Source organism: Filicampus tigris, chromosome 11 (genome assembly GCF_054856515.1).
Source record: "Filicampus tigris isolate MCC_2025a chromosome 11, RoL_Ftig_1.0, whole genome shotgun sequence".
NCBI lineage: Eukaryota > Metazoa > Chordata > Actinopteri > Syngnathiformes > Syngnathidae > Filicampus > Filicampus tigris.
Genome location: NC_141227.1, coordinates 8862601 through 8881924, shown reverse-complemented (window position 1 = coordinate 8881924; position 19324 = coordinate 8862601). Strand labels below are relative to the sequence as shown.

The 19324-nt window shown below is 39.1% G+C and overlaps 1 protein-coding gene across 1 annotated transcript in view; it reads left to right on the top strand.

Moving 5' to 3' along the window:
- cdh23 (cadherin-related 23) overlaps window positions 1-19324 on the top strand; it is a 183499-nt gene that overhangs the window by 77614 nt on the left and 86561 nt on the right. The window contains exon 9 of the mRNA XM_086044818.1: window positions 4451-4529. Within this exon, the coding sequence (XP_085900944.1) occupies window positions 4451-4529 (79 nt within the window). The remainder of the gene's footprint in view (window positions 1-4450; window positions 4530-19324) is intronic.

The window sequence follows — 19324 nt, the reverse complement described above, 5'->3', positions numbered from 1 at the left end:
GACTGTCACATGGAAATTTATATATTTAATTACTTAGAGAAGATTTAACTGGTCAGACTCTTCTCAATGACATATTATGAAACACAAGTAGATTGCATTTAGAGGTGGGCGATATATATCGTTATCGATATCATCGCCAATCTTGCTTTCACGATGTGTAATTTTACATTATCGAGTATTAAGGCGCGAGTCCACGTCGTCCGTGCAGTCTGTAAATGGTTTGGGGTTGACAAGACTGATATCGGTGGAACGATCACCGCGAAGAGCAATTCTGTTGCACCACGAGCCATATGGATTACGAGGAAAACTTGGCGACCGCGCAAGCACGCTAAACAAAAGCTTAAACACGCACACACACAGAAAACAGTCGTCGAGTTGAACCAACAAATATAAACACACGCACTCACGCACACACACACTCAGTACTTTGGCGAGCAAGTCAAACGTGACATCCTGGATGAACGGTGAACATTTAGTTTACATGCTTTTAGTCCGCATCATTCATAACTAGCCTGTATTCCCGAGGCATGTTGTTGCACAAACTACGACGGTTTATTAGCGTGACGCCAGGATACACCCAAACATGAATAAAGTCACAAGTCTACATATCACAGCGACGAATGAGTGGGAAAATGCACTTTCCGGGAAATTGCAGTTTTGTTATTCACCTTTATTCTGAATACGTTGGCCAATGTATGAGAATGGGTGTTGTGATGACGTCTTTTTTTCCCCTCGCTGGGTGACACTTTGTCACACGTCACATATCAAATACATTTTTTCTCATTCTGATTGCTGTACTTGACAGCTTTTTCTCATTCTGATTGCTCTCGTAGTGGTAGTGGTACACCAGTGCTTACTGCAGCTCAAAATGTCACATCATTATGGGATAACAGCAGAGACAGTTAAATGACATTAAATATTCCCAAAAATCTATGTAAGTCTATACATAATTTTTTGTTCTTTTTTGTTAAATATTGTCATAGAATATCATTATGTTTTGCAGAAGCTGTATTTAGCCATTTAAAAGAGATGTTGTTCACAAACGCTGTCTATCCACAATTGGTCTGTGAAGCAAGTGCAGATTTAAAATATTTTTTGTAGAATATCGTCAAATTATCGTTATTGAGTTTTTTGAAAAAATATCGAGATTTTTTTTTGCCCATATCGCCCACCCCTAATTGCATTGATAAATTATTATAATGTAGTTCATAATCATTGAATTATGTCTATTCATAAATGAATGATAAAAAACAACAGACAGTATTTTATTACATGAAACTTTTGTCAAGAAAAAATTCTTCTTTGTGACCAACAAAATATCTTAAAACTCGACAGATGACCCCATTAGAAAATAATCCAGGAGCCATTCAGATTCCTAACCCTGTTAAAGATGCCCATGTATAATTGAATTTTTGTAATTAACAAACAAATGTTCCTCAAATAAGGCTAAGTTCACTTCTTCACACTCTTCAAAAAGGGGGAACTCACCCAGATGGCCGCGCTGACATTTAGTACAGGTGACTTCATTCTGAGTGTGTGCAGTAATGATCAGAGCTGAGCCAAAGTAATGAGGTCCCACCTGACACAAGTACTTTCAGACATTTGAGGTCGATGTCTGTCCATCTTTGGTTTGAGACGGGTCGACACTTACTCGGAAGCTTTGAATACGTTTGCAGAACTGGTGTCACCTGCATAGTTAATATCTGCCTGTTTCCCTCTCTATTAAATGCTTGGGATCCTCTCAATACACAAAACAATGATTTGAAATTATGCAGTTTTACATATACTCAAATAGCACTTATAGGCATATTCAATGTTTTCCTACTAGTTTTCAAAGTCAGATGCGGTAATCCCTTAAGAAAACGTGCTGCAAACAAGGCTTGTTCTATATTCTGTTCCCTTATTCCTCTTGTAGTAGTTCACACATCCGAAAATGTGTGTGGATGTGGCGGTGTACAATATATGTTGTTCTGCTCTCAGCCTTTAATCGCTCGCGAATCAGTGTCTGAAAAAGGCTTGTAATTGATTCTGCTGTAATTGGTCAATGACAGGAGCAGCTTTGGCAGAAATGGAGCATAAACACACCTCAGACACAATTTGCAGGATCAATGGGAGAGAGCGAGTTTATGTGTGGAGAGTGAGAGGATGGGACAGGAACTGCAATTGTGGAGTGGGGAGGGCCGCTCCATCTCACACTGCAGCACAAGGATATTTAAGTAGCACCACCATGTCTGATTGAAGCACGGAGGCTGAGAAAGCTCAACGGATCAAAGACTTTCAAAAAGCTTTTACCTATTTTTTCCTCTTTGCCCCCACCCCCACAACTGTCATACCGTATCTCTGTCAATGAAATGCGACATAATAGACAAATACACCTCAATGAAATGCTAATAACTCACTCTATAATCAAAAACTCTGCAATGCTTTGCTAGTCGTGGTGCATGTTGGGTTTTTTTGGGGGGGGGGGGTTGCAGTCAAGTATTCGAAATAAATAAGACTATTTGATTGTTTTATTCATAAGCTAAATTGTTTTTCCCTAAAAAACACTATGTGTCCAACAATATTGAAAATTGATTCATTAATGGCATGAGTTACAGGTTGTAGGTTAAATTATTCATCTTCACATCTTAGAAAAATGTTTTGCTTCCACACCCTTCAAGGAACAGTGTGGGGAAGACCTACAGAATTTTTTTGTCAGCATGACTTGTGCCCCTTTACACAAAGCTGGATCCATAAAGGGATGCCAAGTTTGGGTTGGAAAAACCTTTGGGTTGAACTCTTGACGTCAATGTGCTCGAAACACTCATATTAGCAACATAAGTTCATTAAAAACTGAGCTTTTGAAAAATTCATAAGTGCATCTTCCATGTGTATATCGATGAGGAAAGTTGAGTTTTTCAACCTGCATTGTGCTACATGGTCACATTTATTTCAACTGTATCGATCATGTTTTGTGTGGTGTGTGCGTGCGTGTGTGTGTACCCTGCCCCTCCCGTTGTCTCATGCTCACTTAGCCCTGATTGTGCTTTCCCATGTCTGCCTTGTCATTCCCGATTACCTCATGTAGTTCACCTTTTTTTGCCCTATTTTTGTAGGCAAGTGTGCATGCGCTTGGCATAAAAATTCACGCATCTTTATTTTCATGCCAGAGCAAGTTTAGTTTAGCGTGTTTGTGAATTGGTCAGACCGTGCGCCACCATGATCGGAGTTTGGTGTATTGGATTGCACGCCCCCGGCGCATCTTGCAATTTGGTGACCAAAATAGACTAGATTTTAGACTACCCCAAACCAGGTCTAACTTGTGGTGCAGGTGGTGTAACGCCATTTTGGTGGGTTTAAATGAGGCCTAGACAGATTCGGTGCCCCGCTGATATGAGTGGTGGATGTCATCATATTCTATTCATAAATGACAACAGCGTGGGACAGTCCTTCTGAATCATTGTGGAAATCTATTCATTGAACGAATTATTATCATGATCATCTTAAAAATATTTTAATAGAACATATATAATATGATAATAGATGTTTTAATGGGAATATTCCACCCATGTGCACACTTAGACTGCGCTTTCCGCTAGACTTGTGCTGGACATGAAAATATGTCCTTTGCCTCACTGCCAGTTTGTTGTACCTCATTTGTCACATTTCCGCATTCTTCCTCATGCCACTGACTCTCAGGAGCCTTGACTGTGGTCGTTTTTGACTTTTTTTTTTTTTTTTTTTTTTGCCTGATGATTTTGATACAGTTGTCATCTCTGACTGTTTAGTCATGCACTGAACCCGACCTGAGTAATAAACTGTGTTTTTTGGAACGCTTTCTCAACTCGAGTTTTGCACATGGGTCCTAATATTCATATTGTTCATGACAAGCCCTTGCATGTGCGGATTTGATTTGATTTCATTCATGACAAAAACTAAATTTGTGCTACCATGTCATTCTGTTGTCAGTTGTGAAACCAATCATTTCAACAAGAATAAATCAATGCATGTAAAATGTGCAGGACTGTGTAAATGTATTTCTTCTCAGAATAATCAAAACTGATGAATAGCGTTTTAGCAAAATGCTCTTCATACGTTCATTTATGTTGTGTCCTAGGTTCCATATAGCGCACAATGCTGATTTTATCTAGAACTGGAAGCATCAGATTGTGTGACCATGTCAGCTGATGCTACTTTTTCGGCCTGCTCATTAGCTAAGATGCATTTTAGAGGCGATACGTGTGTTTCCATATGGAATTAGAAATGCCTCAGATCAGAAAATGACTGTTATTGCTGTTATTTATGATAGTGAAAGATGATTCATAAAATATTCGTAATTGGTGTAAATTGAGTGATGTTAATGTCCGTACAGTGTATGGCAAATGTTGCATTGCAACAATACCAATTTACACTGAGTTCAATGCATAAATAAATATGTTTTGAGAGTATGTGTGCGTATTTGTCTCTGCAGGGTTACGAAGTGCGCAAGATAACTGCCATCGATCAGGATTTGGGAAGACCGAGGGGGATCGGCTACACCATCATCTCAGGTCTGAGTCTGAGTCACACAATCAATTTGACATCCAAAGCACAGAGAGTGGAATCGATCACCTCTTATCATAATCCCACAGAAAAAATAGACAAGTCTCATCAAACACAGCAGTCAATAACAGTGGGGAGCAGAGCCTCAGAATGACAGAATAGGCTCACCTCTAAGCGTTTATTAAACATAACGGTGTGAGGAAGTCAGGCTTCATTGATTGTTAGTCAACATGGCGGTGGCCATCCAAACTGGGATAACTGTTTTTTTTTTTTTTTTTTCGAAACAAACACGGTGATCACATTGGTCTCCTTGTGTCGTCTTAAGCTGTTTCAATTATTTTATTTGATATATGGCATGAAAGGTTTGGGTAAAATCTGAAGTGTCAGGACTAAAATCCATCATTGTGAAATCTTAAGGTTGTGGAATGTGACAGAATTTGTAGAGAAGACGTGTCGAAGCTGCAGTTTGCATGGAGCTGATAAGGCTCTAGCAGCGATCCTGTTTACATATTCCTGAAGTGAATTTTCTTCTGCCAAGGATGCGATGTTTTTGCCTGCCAGTTACTTTGTCTGTCTGCCAGGAGGATATCTCATGAACTTGTAAACGGATTTCCATAAAAATTGATGGACAGATCAACCTTGGGACAAGGAGGACCGTATTAGATTTCGGTGTTGATTCTCACTATTGGCTTGGCCCATTATCTTCCTTTTCTAGCTTTATATAAACTGACATGAAAATACAGAAATTACTCCAAATCCCTTTAGTCACTTGAGCCAAAGTAAATAAAAGCAAATGTTAATGACTTTTGGGAGCATAAAATCAAACTGGGTTATGCTAAGTTTGGATGTTTTTAGCTTTTCTCAAGTATGGTCTAAGCACAAATACAGTACCTGTATTAGCTCAGAAGTAAGGCTGGACTAAGCATTGACCATTTGCATGATTTGGATAATGTTTAGCTACACCTGCGTAACCTGATAAGATCCACAGGTGTTACCTTATTGACCTCTGTGATTTTATAAAATCGCAAACAAAATTATAAAACCGCTGAAGATGTTTGTTTTTACCTTAAATTGAACCTGCTGTAATAATCCTGCCATAGTTCATTATTTATTTAATCCTGAAAAACAAACGATCTTTCAGTGAGTAAAACATTTGTCTGTGTGGTGAAATCAAACACCGAAGGGGAGTGTTACAAACACGTGAAGTATAAACGCTGCATGCCCTGTCAGACCCCAGCATGGCCAAGATGAAAGGACATCAGTGGCACCAGTTTTGCCAGCTGGCTAGAAAGCGACTGGCAATGCTTGATTAGCCTGGCAAACCACAGAAATTTGAGGTGATGGAGACAGTCATTGTCAGACCATCTGCTGGGTCACCGCTTGACCTGACAGTGGAATGAAGGAATTTGACTCCGTGTGTGAAACTTGAGTGTATGTGTGGTCATGTATTATTTTTTGAGCAGCGGCACGTGTGGGGGAAAGACTGTATGAAGTCTGTTCTTTGTTTGCATACAATTGAATCCTCTTGTTGAGTTAGGACCGAGTTCACATCCAGCCCTTTTCTTTGAACGACTTACTGTAAACAATAGGAGCTCAGCCCAAAAATTTTCAAGGGGGGGTATCAGGGGGACACAAGCCCTCAGTGAAGGGTGGCAAGGGGTGGCCTTGTATGTGTGCTTGCCTCATTGTTTGTCATACCACTCACAGTCAGAGTTTCATGAAATAAAATCCACACCTATCCAGAACAATGCCCATCGCACTCATAATCAAGCAAGAGAAAGTCTAAGTAAAAAGCAACGTTTTGCTGAACTTCATTTTCTAGATTATGTCATTTTCTTTGCCATTAATTTGCTTTTGTGCATGATCTCAAAGTCTACCTTCATCCAATGCACTGATTTGCTAACTAACAGCCAATCAGAGTGATCAGTCGTCACCAACGTCCAATGCCATTTTGCATACTGCAATCAATGGCTCATTCATTCGAATCATATCTAAAAGACACTCTGACAAAGATCTCGTACTTCTTCACAATTCTAAATGTTGCTTTTTACTTTTTGTTTGTTCCTGCTTGTGTTATGAATGTGTTTGCAAAATTAGTATATGGCTAGGTTCAAACTGCAAGTCTTAATGCTCAGTTTGGATTTTTGGAGTGTGTGTAAGCGTTCATATTACTAATGAAATTATTAAATGCGACCTCTGTCTGTCTAGTGTGTGATGATGACACATGATGACATGTGCAGAAGAAGAGATGACATCACTCGCAATGTAGTGTTTACGGAAGTAAACGTGATCCAGCGTGCAGGGGCCACGGACTCATCTATTTATTATATCACATGTGCAGAGGAGCGATTCGGGAGGAGGTAGAAATACGGTATTTTGGGGAAATGAGGCAAGGCTTTTTGATCTCATTTCATGGCGACGTCACTAAAGATGACGTCACGTCATTGCTGTCAACATGGCTACTACTATCACAACAAATGTCCACTTTATGCTACATGTTTCAAGTGGGATTAAATTAAAGTTAAATATAAAGACAATCCCGTTACTCAAAACAACTTTGCAAATTCACAGACAATCAAACACTCAATATCCCTTCCAAGCTGTCTGTATCCTTACCTGCGCGGAGCGCATCATGACGTCTAGGTTGGATATATGCAACCTGGCCGTTCAGATTGCATTGAAGCGACCCACGGCTGATATAAAAAAAATCGGAATTGAGCCGTTCAGACCATCATAAAAAAATCAGATCAGGGTCGCATTTGTCTGCAGTGTGAACCTAGTCCATGTGTGCATTTTATTTCATGAATCCGCGACTGCTATTTTGACTTTTTATTTTCATTGCTATGGTGTGAAAGTAATAATTTTGATTGACGTTGGCTGTAAGAATTGAATGTTCTTTATTTAAGACACATTTTTGGAGTTTCCATCCATCCATCCATTCTCCATATTATCCGCATTAAGATGAATTGTATATTGTATATTGCCACCCCTGTAGCTCCGCACCCGGTAACCATGCTGCTGCAGTTGAGTACATACATAACCATCCTCAGTCTCATTCTGTGTAGACAGCAAGATGCTTTGTTGTTTTCTTTATGTGTATTTGTTTCAAAGTTGAAGGGACGAGTCAAGCTCCAGAGGAGAGGAACATTAAAAAGACATTAATTACGTGGTGCAACGTATTCCCAGTCATTTAAAAATAAGTTATTGCACTGCACTAAGCCCCTATGGAGCTTGATAAAATCATTATAAGTTCGAAAGATAATGAAAGTGGAAGGGCGATGCAGCGGCAGCACATAAAGGTGCAAGGGCCAGGGTTCCAGAGGACGGATCAGCGTATGTGACTCTCTCCTCTTCGTAACAAAAACATAAGTGTACGAGAATGTTTGTGCACTTGTGTAAAAAAAAAAAAAAAAAAAAAACCATATCCATTACATCTCTCATGGCTCTTGTATTCCAGTGCATGCATGATTACTGACTTACAGTACGGTAGACTCTGAATAAAACCTTTTGTGTTGCTCCTCACTCCATGTCCTCAAAGAGATCTGCTTGTTCCTGCGGGACTCGTCTCATTAGTTCAGTAATTAAGATAAACAGGTTCTTAATTGCAGCTGTGATTTATGTTAATTATTGTGGGGCTTAAAAAATGTGGATTTTCTTTGCCTCATCCAATCACAAGTCATAACAGGGACTTTATGAACACAAGAGGATTCCTCCTGCCATAATGCAGTTTGTTTGTTATGATTGTGCAGAGATACTGGAAGGAGATGGTTCCTGCTAAGATCTCTGATGCTCATGAATGGGCCGACTTCGTATTGAACAGCTGACATACTATTCTCATTAGTTATCAAAGGCTCTTATTTAGCAATATTTCAAATTACAAAACTTGTTACCTCTCTCTCTGAAACCGGCTAGAGTTACCCCTGTTTCTCCGGTTTGAGTTACCTCCCTTTTTGAAACGAAAAACTGAAATGAGTTTCATTCATTTCAGGGTTAGCAGACTCTGAGTTTGCACTAAACCTGCTTTGTGAAACGGACCCCTGGTCTAAATCCTAGTCTACTCTCTGTCAACAAATTCTCAGGTTTGCGAGGAGCGTGTAATAGAAAATGCCCTCCGTCCACCGCAACCCCCAGCGAGGCACAACGCGCTCTGCTAAAAACATGGTAAACTAGAGTGTGTATCAAACTAGTAGTCCTTCACATTAATCGTTACCCAAGAAGTAGCTCTTGGTTTTAAAAAAAGTTGGTGACTCTGATCTATACTTTGCAGAGTAGTCATCATAGTGTATTGAACATGCAAATGATAGTGTCTAACACTTTATTGTGATACATATTTACGTAGCAAATATGTCTGAAGGTTTTCTTAATTTTATATTTTGTTTAATAAATAGTCATTTTCTGAAAGAATGTATACTTTACTTTAAATCCTTGCCTGATTCTTTATGTTATATTTAAAGAATGTACACATCTTACAGATTCTGTCAGGGTAATCAAACTTACTTAATTTACAACTGTGTTCTCTCATTTACTATATAAAAGTAGGGCTGCTTTTCTAAAAAAGAAAAAGTAATAAAAAGTAAAAAGAAAGAAATTGTACTTGTTCAATTGAAGTTCTTAACTCCAGAAAAAATTAAATGAAGGAAAAGTTAGTTTACTGTTGAGCTTTTTTCTGTCTCGACACAAATGTTTGCTTATTTTAAGTTAACAAATATTCACAATTGAACAGTTTTAGATGTTTACTTTCTTCCTCTCTTATGTTCAGCTCCCACACTGTTTTGCTCAGTGATAGAATTGATCTCTAGCTTGTCCTGCCAGGATTTTCTGTCATCTTAATTCAGATTTTGAGTGGCTACAGTATTGTTCAAAAACCTTTATGTTCCGTCACATATTGGCATTTCAAATGTGTACGTTTAATAAGTAGTCCTGGTGGAAAATATAAGCACAAATGACTCTACATGTTCCAGTTTATTTTTTGAAGAGTGCCATTTGTTCCAAATTGTATCTACCATTATCAGCCATTTTCTGAACTGTCTCCCTTTCTCTGTCTTCAATTTTCTACACTATTCTACACACACTATCCCTTTTCTCTCTCCCCTGCTCTGTCTCACTTGGTCTGTGTGGTCTGCGTTGCAGTCGGTGATTACTGTCTGAAATGTGGACTTAATTAGCTGAATAAGGTAACATCAGATGGCCTAAGTTGCATATAATTGGTCCGCTCATTTCGTCGCCCACCTAAGCACTACCATAAAGCCTACAATGGCTGTGCTGCAAATATCTCCATTCTAATGATACAGGTAGCAACATTATTTGGCCTCTGACTGGTCACTATCCTATTTACTTCTTTTGACTCATACTTGTTGCTGACCTGCTAGGCAACACAGACAGAATTGGAGGAGTAGAATAACTTCATGATGGATGGTGGTCTTTTGGTAAAGTTAGAGAAGTTACCAGAAGTTACCAGGTGTACATGTCCAACCATATGTTCTGGAACTTTATACCTGCTTAGCATGTCTTTTAGCAATTGCATCATCCTTGAATAAAGTCTTAATGACCATTTCGATTGTCCTAAAAATAGCACTAGTCTGACAATACTCATTAGGATTATAGTCACATATTTATGCAGGCTATGTGTGATAATTTAGCAGAATGTAATTTGTATAATACAGGCATGTATTTGTATTTGTCACAGACCTTCTCAGTGTTAGAATATGTCTGCATTTACAGACATAATGACAACTCTGTTGCTGGGAATTAGAGCAGTTCAAAATTCAAATCTTAAATTTTTATTGTTGTTGTTTTTTTTTTCCTAGATACTGGATTTTGCTATTCAGTCTACACAATGTCAGAAATATGCCTTTTACCAAGGGGGGTCATAAGGACTACGAGTCAGGCCTGGTAAAATATGTTCAATGTATTTTTTTAGACAGTTACATCATAAGCATAACTCCATAATCTGTCATTGAGCCACACGTTATTTTAATGAAATCACGCTATAAAAACTGACTGTCAGCTTCAAAAACTCAACATAGGATACATAGGAGACTTACTATGAAGGTTAGACCATTTGTAACAATAGGCAGTTGGGATCATTTAACGGCACACTCCATAAAAAGAAATTACCCTATAGAAGGCATTTTAATAGCTGCTCTCATTTCTTTCTAGTCATGTTAGCACTCAATGATAGCTGAGCATTTTTTTTCTCCAGTACAAACAATTCCGCCACGTCACTCATTATCCACTTCAAACAGCCCCCAAAGACAAGCAGGCAAGCGTGTAGCCAGTCAAGCCTTGTCTCACTGACATCGACGACCCACAGGAATGACACACCAAAGCGCTGATGGCCTTATCCTGAGACCATGGCCACTTTCTTATTTGCATATAGATATATTGCGCATGGAATAATTAGTCTGTACCCATATTGTACATACAGAGGAAAAGAAGTACAAAAAAAAAACCACATAACGATGAAGAGCACTGAAACTGCATGTCATTTGCTTTGACTGAAAAGGGGGAGTTGCACTTTGCATTTGTTAAAGCTGTCAGTGTGATCTGACAATAGTAAAAGAATGAAATGATCTGTGAAAAAAAACAGACCGCGCTGGGCCAATCTTGTACTTCTAATTCATTTTTTAAGAAATCACCCCTCCAGAGGAAAAGCAACCAATGAGAGACACATGGTATAACTGGCAAGATGTCAATCATTTGCGGTGCACTCTCGGGCACACTCAACACATGCACATGCCCGCAGCCTCGTACTGACCTCCTATCTTGGACTTCAGGAGCTTTGGTGAAGCTATAGTGAGTACGCATCTCCAGAAAAAAAAAAAAAAAGCCCATCCCTCAAATTACAAATAAATGAGCATAAGACTCACAAACAGGAGCAGAGTGAAGGGATTTCAGAATCAATATGAAATTAGCAACATATCTGCTCAACAGGTGCCTGTTTTTGAAAAAAAAAGAAAAAAAAGTATGTTTAAACTGAGAACATTCAGGTCCCTATTTCCATTCCGGGTGGAAGTCAAGCGCAGAGGGTGTTTTTGTTCCTTTGGTATTTTGCTTGACTTTGCACCACTAAAAATAGCTGTAACGGGGCATTTGCGCCATTGTGGGATGCAATGTGTTGTTTTCCCAGCCAATACTCATGCCATCCCTCATTTGCATAAAAATCAGGGCGATACGGACCGGACGCTGTGCTTGAACATAGTGAAACAGAAAGGAGACTCGCTGGAGTGCATGCATGTCATTGGCACGTAAATTGCAATATCCCCCCGTTCGGATTATGTAATTGGACGTGTGAGTGATGTACAATTGGAGATCGCCTTGCACCTTCCGATCTTGGTCTAAAATCTAGTGTACTTTTAGTACAAATTGGCAGATGCGCTGGGGGGCAAGCCAGAGATGTCAACTGAGGCGTAGCACGTCTACCAAATTCACAAACACGTTGAACTAGACGAATGCCCTGGCACGAAAATTAAGATGCTCCCGTTTTTACACCGATCGAAGATTACTTTCTGTTACCAAATTAACAGGTGCATCAGAGGAGAGACTGCTTCGTGTGCTGGCATGCCCAGACAGGCATAACACGGCCCCAAAGACGCTAGATTTTTGCTGGCACGAAAATGAAGCACGCGGACCAGTCTACCAAAATAGGGCCCTTATTTTAAGAAATTTAAGAAATATTTAAGATACCTAAAAAATATGTAAAACCCAGGTTGCTAATTAAAATCTTTTGATGGCACAAAATAAAACAGTTTATGAAATTATAACTTTATTGTGGAAGAATAGATATTTTTGAAATGCTCAGTAAAGTTCTGTCTTGGTTATGTGTGACTTATATTACAGTAAGTTACAACATGAGACTTTGCTGTCTGCTAGGATAAGAGTTAATCTATTGTGTAAAGTTTGTGTAGCTTCGCCACTGTGTTGTAATGATAGTATAAGATCAAGCAGCGGAAAACACAGCCGGCCGCCCCCGTAAATGAAAGGACATCCTGAAGCCTTTTATATCAGCCTCTTGTTCATCTTTGTGTGCTTCCATCTCTTTTGTCACATGCTAGCACAACTAATCCGATCTTAAGCCTTTTTCCATCCTTTTCTTTACATTTAGACAATTCTTCTTTTGGATTGCATCTGTTCTGTTTGCGGAACGGCTGCAAATACTGACCTCAAGGGGTTTTGTCTTGGAATTATCCAGGCAGAGTAATTGTTAAAATAGATGCAGCATGATAGCTTTCATTTTCATGACATTACAACAAAAGTTAGTAGTGGCAAAAAAAAAAAAAAAACGTCCATACTGTATATAAGTCAAAGTACAGATACAAGAGTCTTAAAAAAAGACTGGTAAAACTACAAGTATTGATTTAACTCCAGTACTGACGTTAAAAATTACAGAACTCTTAAATGTACTGAAGTAAAAAATTAAGTAAAAATACATTTTTACTGTCAATAATATGGGTTATTTTCATACAATTTGATCAAAAATGGTAATGAATACCCAACTGAATTTCTTTTTGAATATGTACATTTTAGTACTGAGTATTAGAATAATGGGCAATTGATATCATTCAAATGATAATAATTGTTTCAAAAAACAAACATATATATATATATATATATATATATATATATATATATATATATATATATATATATATATATATATATATATATATAGCAACTAGCAACTAGACTGATAGTGAACATTGGTTGGGGGGGCGGGACCTGTGGTAAAATGTTCCTGCGATAAACTCTCATAAACATGATTCTTTTCTTTCCCCCCAGTCTTCCTCTTCACACATATCTTTATCTGTCTGCACCGCTGCACCCTGATGCTCTGACTCCATTCTGCGATGACCGAGCTTATATCAGCAGACAACTTGTAATATGGACAAGGCTAATGCCTGTTATTCTGTTATGTTGCTGGGATTTCTCTGGTTTTCAATTAGATGCTCTGAGGCTCTCCACAGCTTGTTGCTTTTGTAATCTCTCAGACAAGGCAGACAGTCTACAGGACACTGATCACCACACAATCCTAAACCCAGTTGAGTTTAGAGAGAGGGGTACTCATCATTGGAGTGCAATCCTCATTGGCTTGTATTGTATGACACTCCTGTAGTAGACTCCTCCAATTTGCAATTTTTTTGAGAACTTTTTTTATTGGAGTAGAATTCACAAGAGATATCAACAGTGGGTTAAGGTCATAACTCCAAAGATTTTTTTTTCCCCTTCCTCCCGCCGCTTTTCCCTTCCCCTTCCCTGTGCCTACCATCCCACATACAAGCACATTCATGGAAGGATGCTGACAAATATACTCAATTGGAGAACAAAACAACATTTTGTTTTTTTTCCCCTGATTCAGTGAGTCATAGAAGTTATACCAGTCCACTCAAAACGTCACTTGCAAACATCTGATCAATATTTTAAAAGGATCCAATACATGAGCGGCATCACAAAGTCCACCGTTATAAACAAAATAATGATCAGTTTTGATTGACAGTGCCGGAAAGATCCAGTATTAAATTAATAATTTGTTGGATACTATGTCTGCAGTTGTGTTAGAAGTGCACTGCATCAAACTGAGCTGTTTCTAATATTAGTCATCTCAAATGCAAACAAATAAGCATAACTTTAATGCCGAAAACTCCCCCAATAAATTCAGTAAGGCTCATTTCAGAAGTGGAAGCAGTGACATTCAAGCCTATAAGTAAATATCTGATTTTCTTGCTTTTTTATGACTTTAGATGCCTTTTACTCGTCATTTTTACAATTGTATTTGTGCTGTATAAAAATTTTTTGAGCTATTGACTATGGGTAAGTACTAAACATAGTTGTATATCAATTGATGTATTTATTACTTGAGTTATTAAGAACTACATATTGTCACTGTCGGGCAGAAACGTCCATGCCCAAATTTGGTCAATTTCATATTTTTTTGCGCAAATTGATATTATTAGTCAGTCGCCACATGGGTCAATTATTTTTTTCATATTATTGACCGTTGCCATCTTGCTATCGTCCACGGATGATCGGAGAATCCCGGAATAATCTTAGCAGGAGTGCATCAATGTGTGGCAGAGAATTCTGAGAAAGAGCGTCAGGCTCAAAGTGGGTTACTTTGAAGTGGAAAACTTGTTATTTTTCATTTCAAATATAACTTTTGTGGGTGACACCAGTCCTGGATTTTTGGGGGACACACCTGTACGATGAGGACAGAACAAATTAATTCCCTTAACGCAATTTTCTTGGTAAAATTCGAATTTTAAAATTAGAACATTTTTCAAGAACCAGAGACACGGAATGGACTGTGTTCAACTTCGGAGGTCATGTCATGCCATGTCATCTTCCAAACCGCTTATCCTATACAGGGTCGCAGGGAGTTGCCGGAGCCTATCCCAGCCGTCAACGGGCGAAGGCAGACTACACCCCGAACTGGTCGCCAGCCAGTCGCAGGGCACACATAGACACTGTCACTGAGCGGGAATCGATCCCACGCTGCCCGCACACAACTCAGGCGCGTGTACCACTACACTATCAGCGGACCTAACTTCGGAGGTTCCACTGCAATTAACATATCATTGAACACAGTAACTTCAATATTACAGTAATACATACAGTGAAAGTGAATATACAGTAACCTGATACATCAACACCAATAAATGGAACATAATTGCTAAAATTCAATAAATGAAAGGACGGCTAAAGTAAAACTTTAAATGCAAATTGTATTTAGTATTTCTCAAAATGAAGCTGCCATCAAGGCACTCATCTCTCCATTCACATACAAATTCCATTCATGGTTAGCAGTACGCCGTGGCTCTACCGTCCAGTCTTTAACCCGCAGATGAACGTGTCTGTACTGGATATTAGGAATTAAATGTCAGCGTAGTTTGAAAAACAATAGACCAAACCTTATCATCAGCTTGATTTGCCTGCAGGTGTTATCCTTAAAAGTGACACTAATTTGTGTACATTTCGCAAAGCACACAAAATCTTTGCCTCAAGACACAGAGCTTTGGCTGCATGCCATATCGCATTACTAAAATGTTCTAGCTCCCCCGTGGTGTTGTCACAAACGAGAGAAAACAGTTGTCACTGGATTAGGCATGGTGATTACACTTAGAGAACTCTTGCTTGGCTTTCATCAAATTTGGATTTGTACTGAGAAAGTTATTGTCATGCACTTGTCACATGATTGAAACTGTGAGATCATATTTGAATGTTTTGTTTAATAGCTAATAACAACACACACGTGTTTTCGATTTTTGCACTTAAATACAATGTGTTTTTTGTATTTCTACCATTTTTTGTTTTTCTCTCTGACGATTGTTTTGTTCTAAAGTAGAGCAGGAATCATTTCAATTAGGAAACTGCTCGAAGCTTTCACTTGCTCATGACATAAGAAATAAAACATAGTTATCAATAAATCATGAGGAATTTTCTCCCGTGTTTATCGTAATGCTTTGGTAATGCCAAGTTTATTCAGAGCAACGTGATGAGGAACACTGCACAAGTTAAGCAAAGTATGATAGTTTACTGAAACTTATTTTCCAGCAACATATGTCAGCCCCTGCCCTAGTGCAAGATAGGTAAGCATGCATAAACAAAATCCGAAACGTTGAATCCCCTCCTATTTTTAATCAAGCCATGGCTTTAAACCAAGGAGTAATCAATTCAATTACACATTTGCTAATGTATTTATTTTGTAATGTATCTGTTGTATAATTCACTAGTGGATTTTTTTATTTATTTTTATTTTTTTATGCTCGATGCAAAAACAGCAGATCAGCCCTTCAAATAGTCGAAATGCTTTTACATTACAGTTTTAAAAGATTAAGGTCTCGCAAAAGTGACACACACATTCAAATACCCACAAGCAATAACATAAATACAGCCTCAAAGTATGAATGCTAAATTCCAAAAGTAATTTCTTCTGAATTCACTTGTGTGTCTCTGTGTGCTGCAGTTCTCCCGCCTCCCGGGTACCTAATCGTAGTGTTCTGCCAGATCACTGGAGAACATTCTCTATCAGCAATTAGAATATGATTATATTTTCTTTCTTGGTGGTCCCTGGGAGTCACTGTGTGTGATTTCAGCCTGCCTCTCTCGACAAGTTTATTCGAATGGAGCCAATGTTAAAGTCTGAAAACTCCAGTTCATGCATACGTATTTACAAATTGTATTGACTTATGATGTGACACATTATAGCTGTTGGTGTCATGTCTACATAGGTGCTTATACCAATGACCAGCCACCTGCATGAGGAACGGTTGTTATAGATTGGTATTCCAGTCAGGTCACTGAAGCTGACAAACCAATTTAGCGGCACGATGCCCACACTGAGAGTCTTCAATTCTAAATGATTGCCCCCCCCTCACACACACAAACACACACACACACAATTACACACACGTGCGCAGTACACACATATATGCACACACACGCACGCACACACCAACATCATTATTAACACAGACCTAAAATAGAATGCAAATGTCAGCCTATTGTCTTGGGTGTTATTACACAGATAAGACATAATTTGATATAGTGACCAAGATCAACTTTAGCACAACAGCGACAGCCTTTCCGTCGTGTCGTATGCATTTTTAGGGGGGAATCTGCATGCCAATATACAAGTTTGAGGTCAGGGAAAATGACTTCCAATCAGCTTCAAGGAAATTCTGTTCCACCATTCGGAGTGGTGACACCAGCAAGAGCAAAACAGCAGCAAAAGCAAAAAAAAACAGCCGATATTCGAACGGCCGTACTTTCGGTCATTGGGCAACCGCAGCCGCCCAGCTCCACCCAGCATGTTGCTGGGGTGAGGCCAGGAGCTGGTGATAGCTGGTGACCATCTGATCTTGCTGTATTCACCAGCTACCAGCAGGGCAACAACAGCATGTTGGTCTTGACGGGTGGCTGTAGCTCAGTTGGTAGAGCGAGTTACCCATTGAACGAAGGTTCCCCCGTTTGAATCTTGCCTGTTTTATTTTGCCCATTTTGCTGCTCGTGTCTTTTTTCCACCCTCCATCTCCTGGCCACCATCCTCATCCTCCTGGCCATCAATGCGCTGCACACAGTTTGGTCATAAAGTTTGGTCCACATCGCAGCGGATATTTTCAATTGCAATACAGCGAGGGCAGGAATAGTGCAAATGTGCAAGCAGCATCCATTGCATGGAGCAGGGACCTCTCTAGTCCTGTGCCCAATGTTCATACACTCTGCACCACCAAGCAAAAAATGCTGATGTGTTTTAGAGAGCACAACCATAAGACTGAGAATCAATTAATAAGTTTAGATCAGTAAGATATATTTATTTGAAAAATGTACTAAATGTGGGCTCGTTGTGCTAACTAGCTACTTGTTCATAACCATTTGCAAAGATGCGTTGAAACACTTCAGACATACTATACTGAGACATTTGCAATTTGGTGAAGTCAATGATAAATGACATTCTGTTGTGGACGATTGCAAGGTGGTTTGTGGATTAGTCCATGTTATTTTGAGAATGTCATTTCCATTTCAACAAATGAGCCAAACCAACAGAGAAAAACTGTAAAAAGCGAATGTAAAAACATGCTCCTTCAAAGTAGTCTGTAGATCAGCCGCATAAAAAGCCATTTCGGTATCCATGACTCAAGTTAAATTCCCAATCAGTTTGACATATTTTCTAAATGGATCTGCATGGAATTCACAACTCATAAAAACACTACGATCCAGAAATTAGGGCCACCCTGCGACTTCACTGAATCACGCCTCTTCGGTGGTTGCGTGCATATGTCCGTATTCCGACGCCTCTTGAAAGTGCGTAAGAAAGCGCGTAAGGAATTGACTCAAGTGTGAACGGGAGAATATGCCCCCATATTCAGATTATTATCTCAATGACTAGTAAACTGATTTTTCTATTCCTATCCTCCCATACTGCAGTACAAATGCACACAACTTTTGTGACGACAGGTGTTGCCATGGGAACAAGCTTGGTGAGAAAAGTTGTTAAAACAGATGTCACCGTAGTGGGATGAGGAGCCTGGACATTAAATGGCATGCAGACCTTGTGAATACGGCCGGTTCACTTCACCTGCCTGATGCACCAGGCAGTTTTACTGGCATGAATATCTTTCTACCCTTTCTGAGACGGTACAGAATTCTGGTCAAAATATTGCCGCCGAGTTGGCACGTACAGTACACATGCAATGTGCATACATAGGCACTGATTGTGTGAAGCAGTTCGTACCTATTCTCGCTGAAGGCAAGGTAAAAACAGATGATGCACTTGAATACTAAACTGGAGAGCAGATTGGTGCAGATTTGATGCCTACCTTACATAGATATGAACCATTTCGGATTTTGTTAGGTCAAAAGGAGAGAATATGGTCATAGTGCCCTGTCCAATTTGTCTACTGGTCAGAGCACGCTGACAGGGTTGCATCTTTTATTGCAAGAGCAGCCGCGAGTCAGTCTTGATCATTTTACCTCGTTAGAGCTGATCACTCCTCTTTCCACAAAGTTTGAAAATGTCACGGTTAACGTTTTCAGGTCCAGGAGAATTTATGCCAGCTTGTTACGTCAAACAATGGAAAATGTAGGTAAAAGTTTTAGCCACGCTCTCATTACTTTGATACTTTTGAACTTTAGATATACTGTGTAACTGAAGTGATATCTGGCAAAGTACAAGGGACAATATTTCAATCCAATTATTCATTAACTGCTTTTTTATTTATTTATTCTTTTTTTCAGCCTGTGTTGCAATCAGAATAGACTAGAATAGACTTCATATGCATTGTTGAGGAAATGAAAAGCAGTTTAGAAA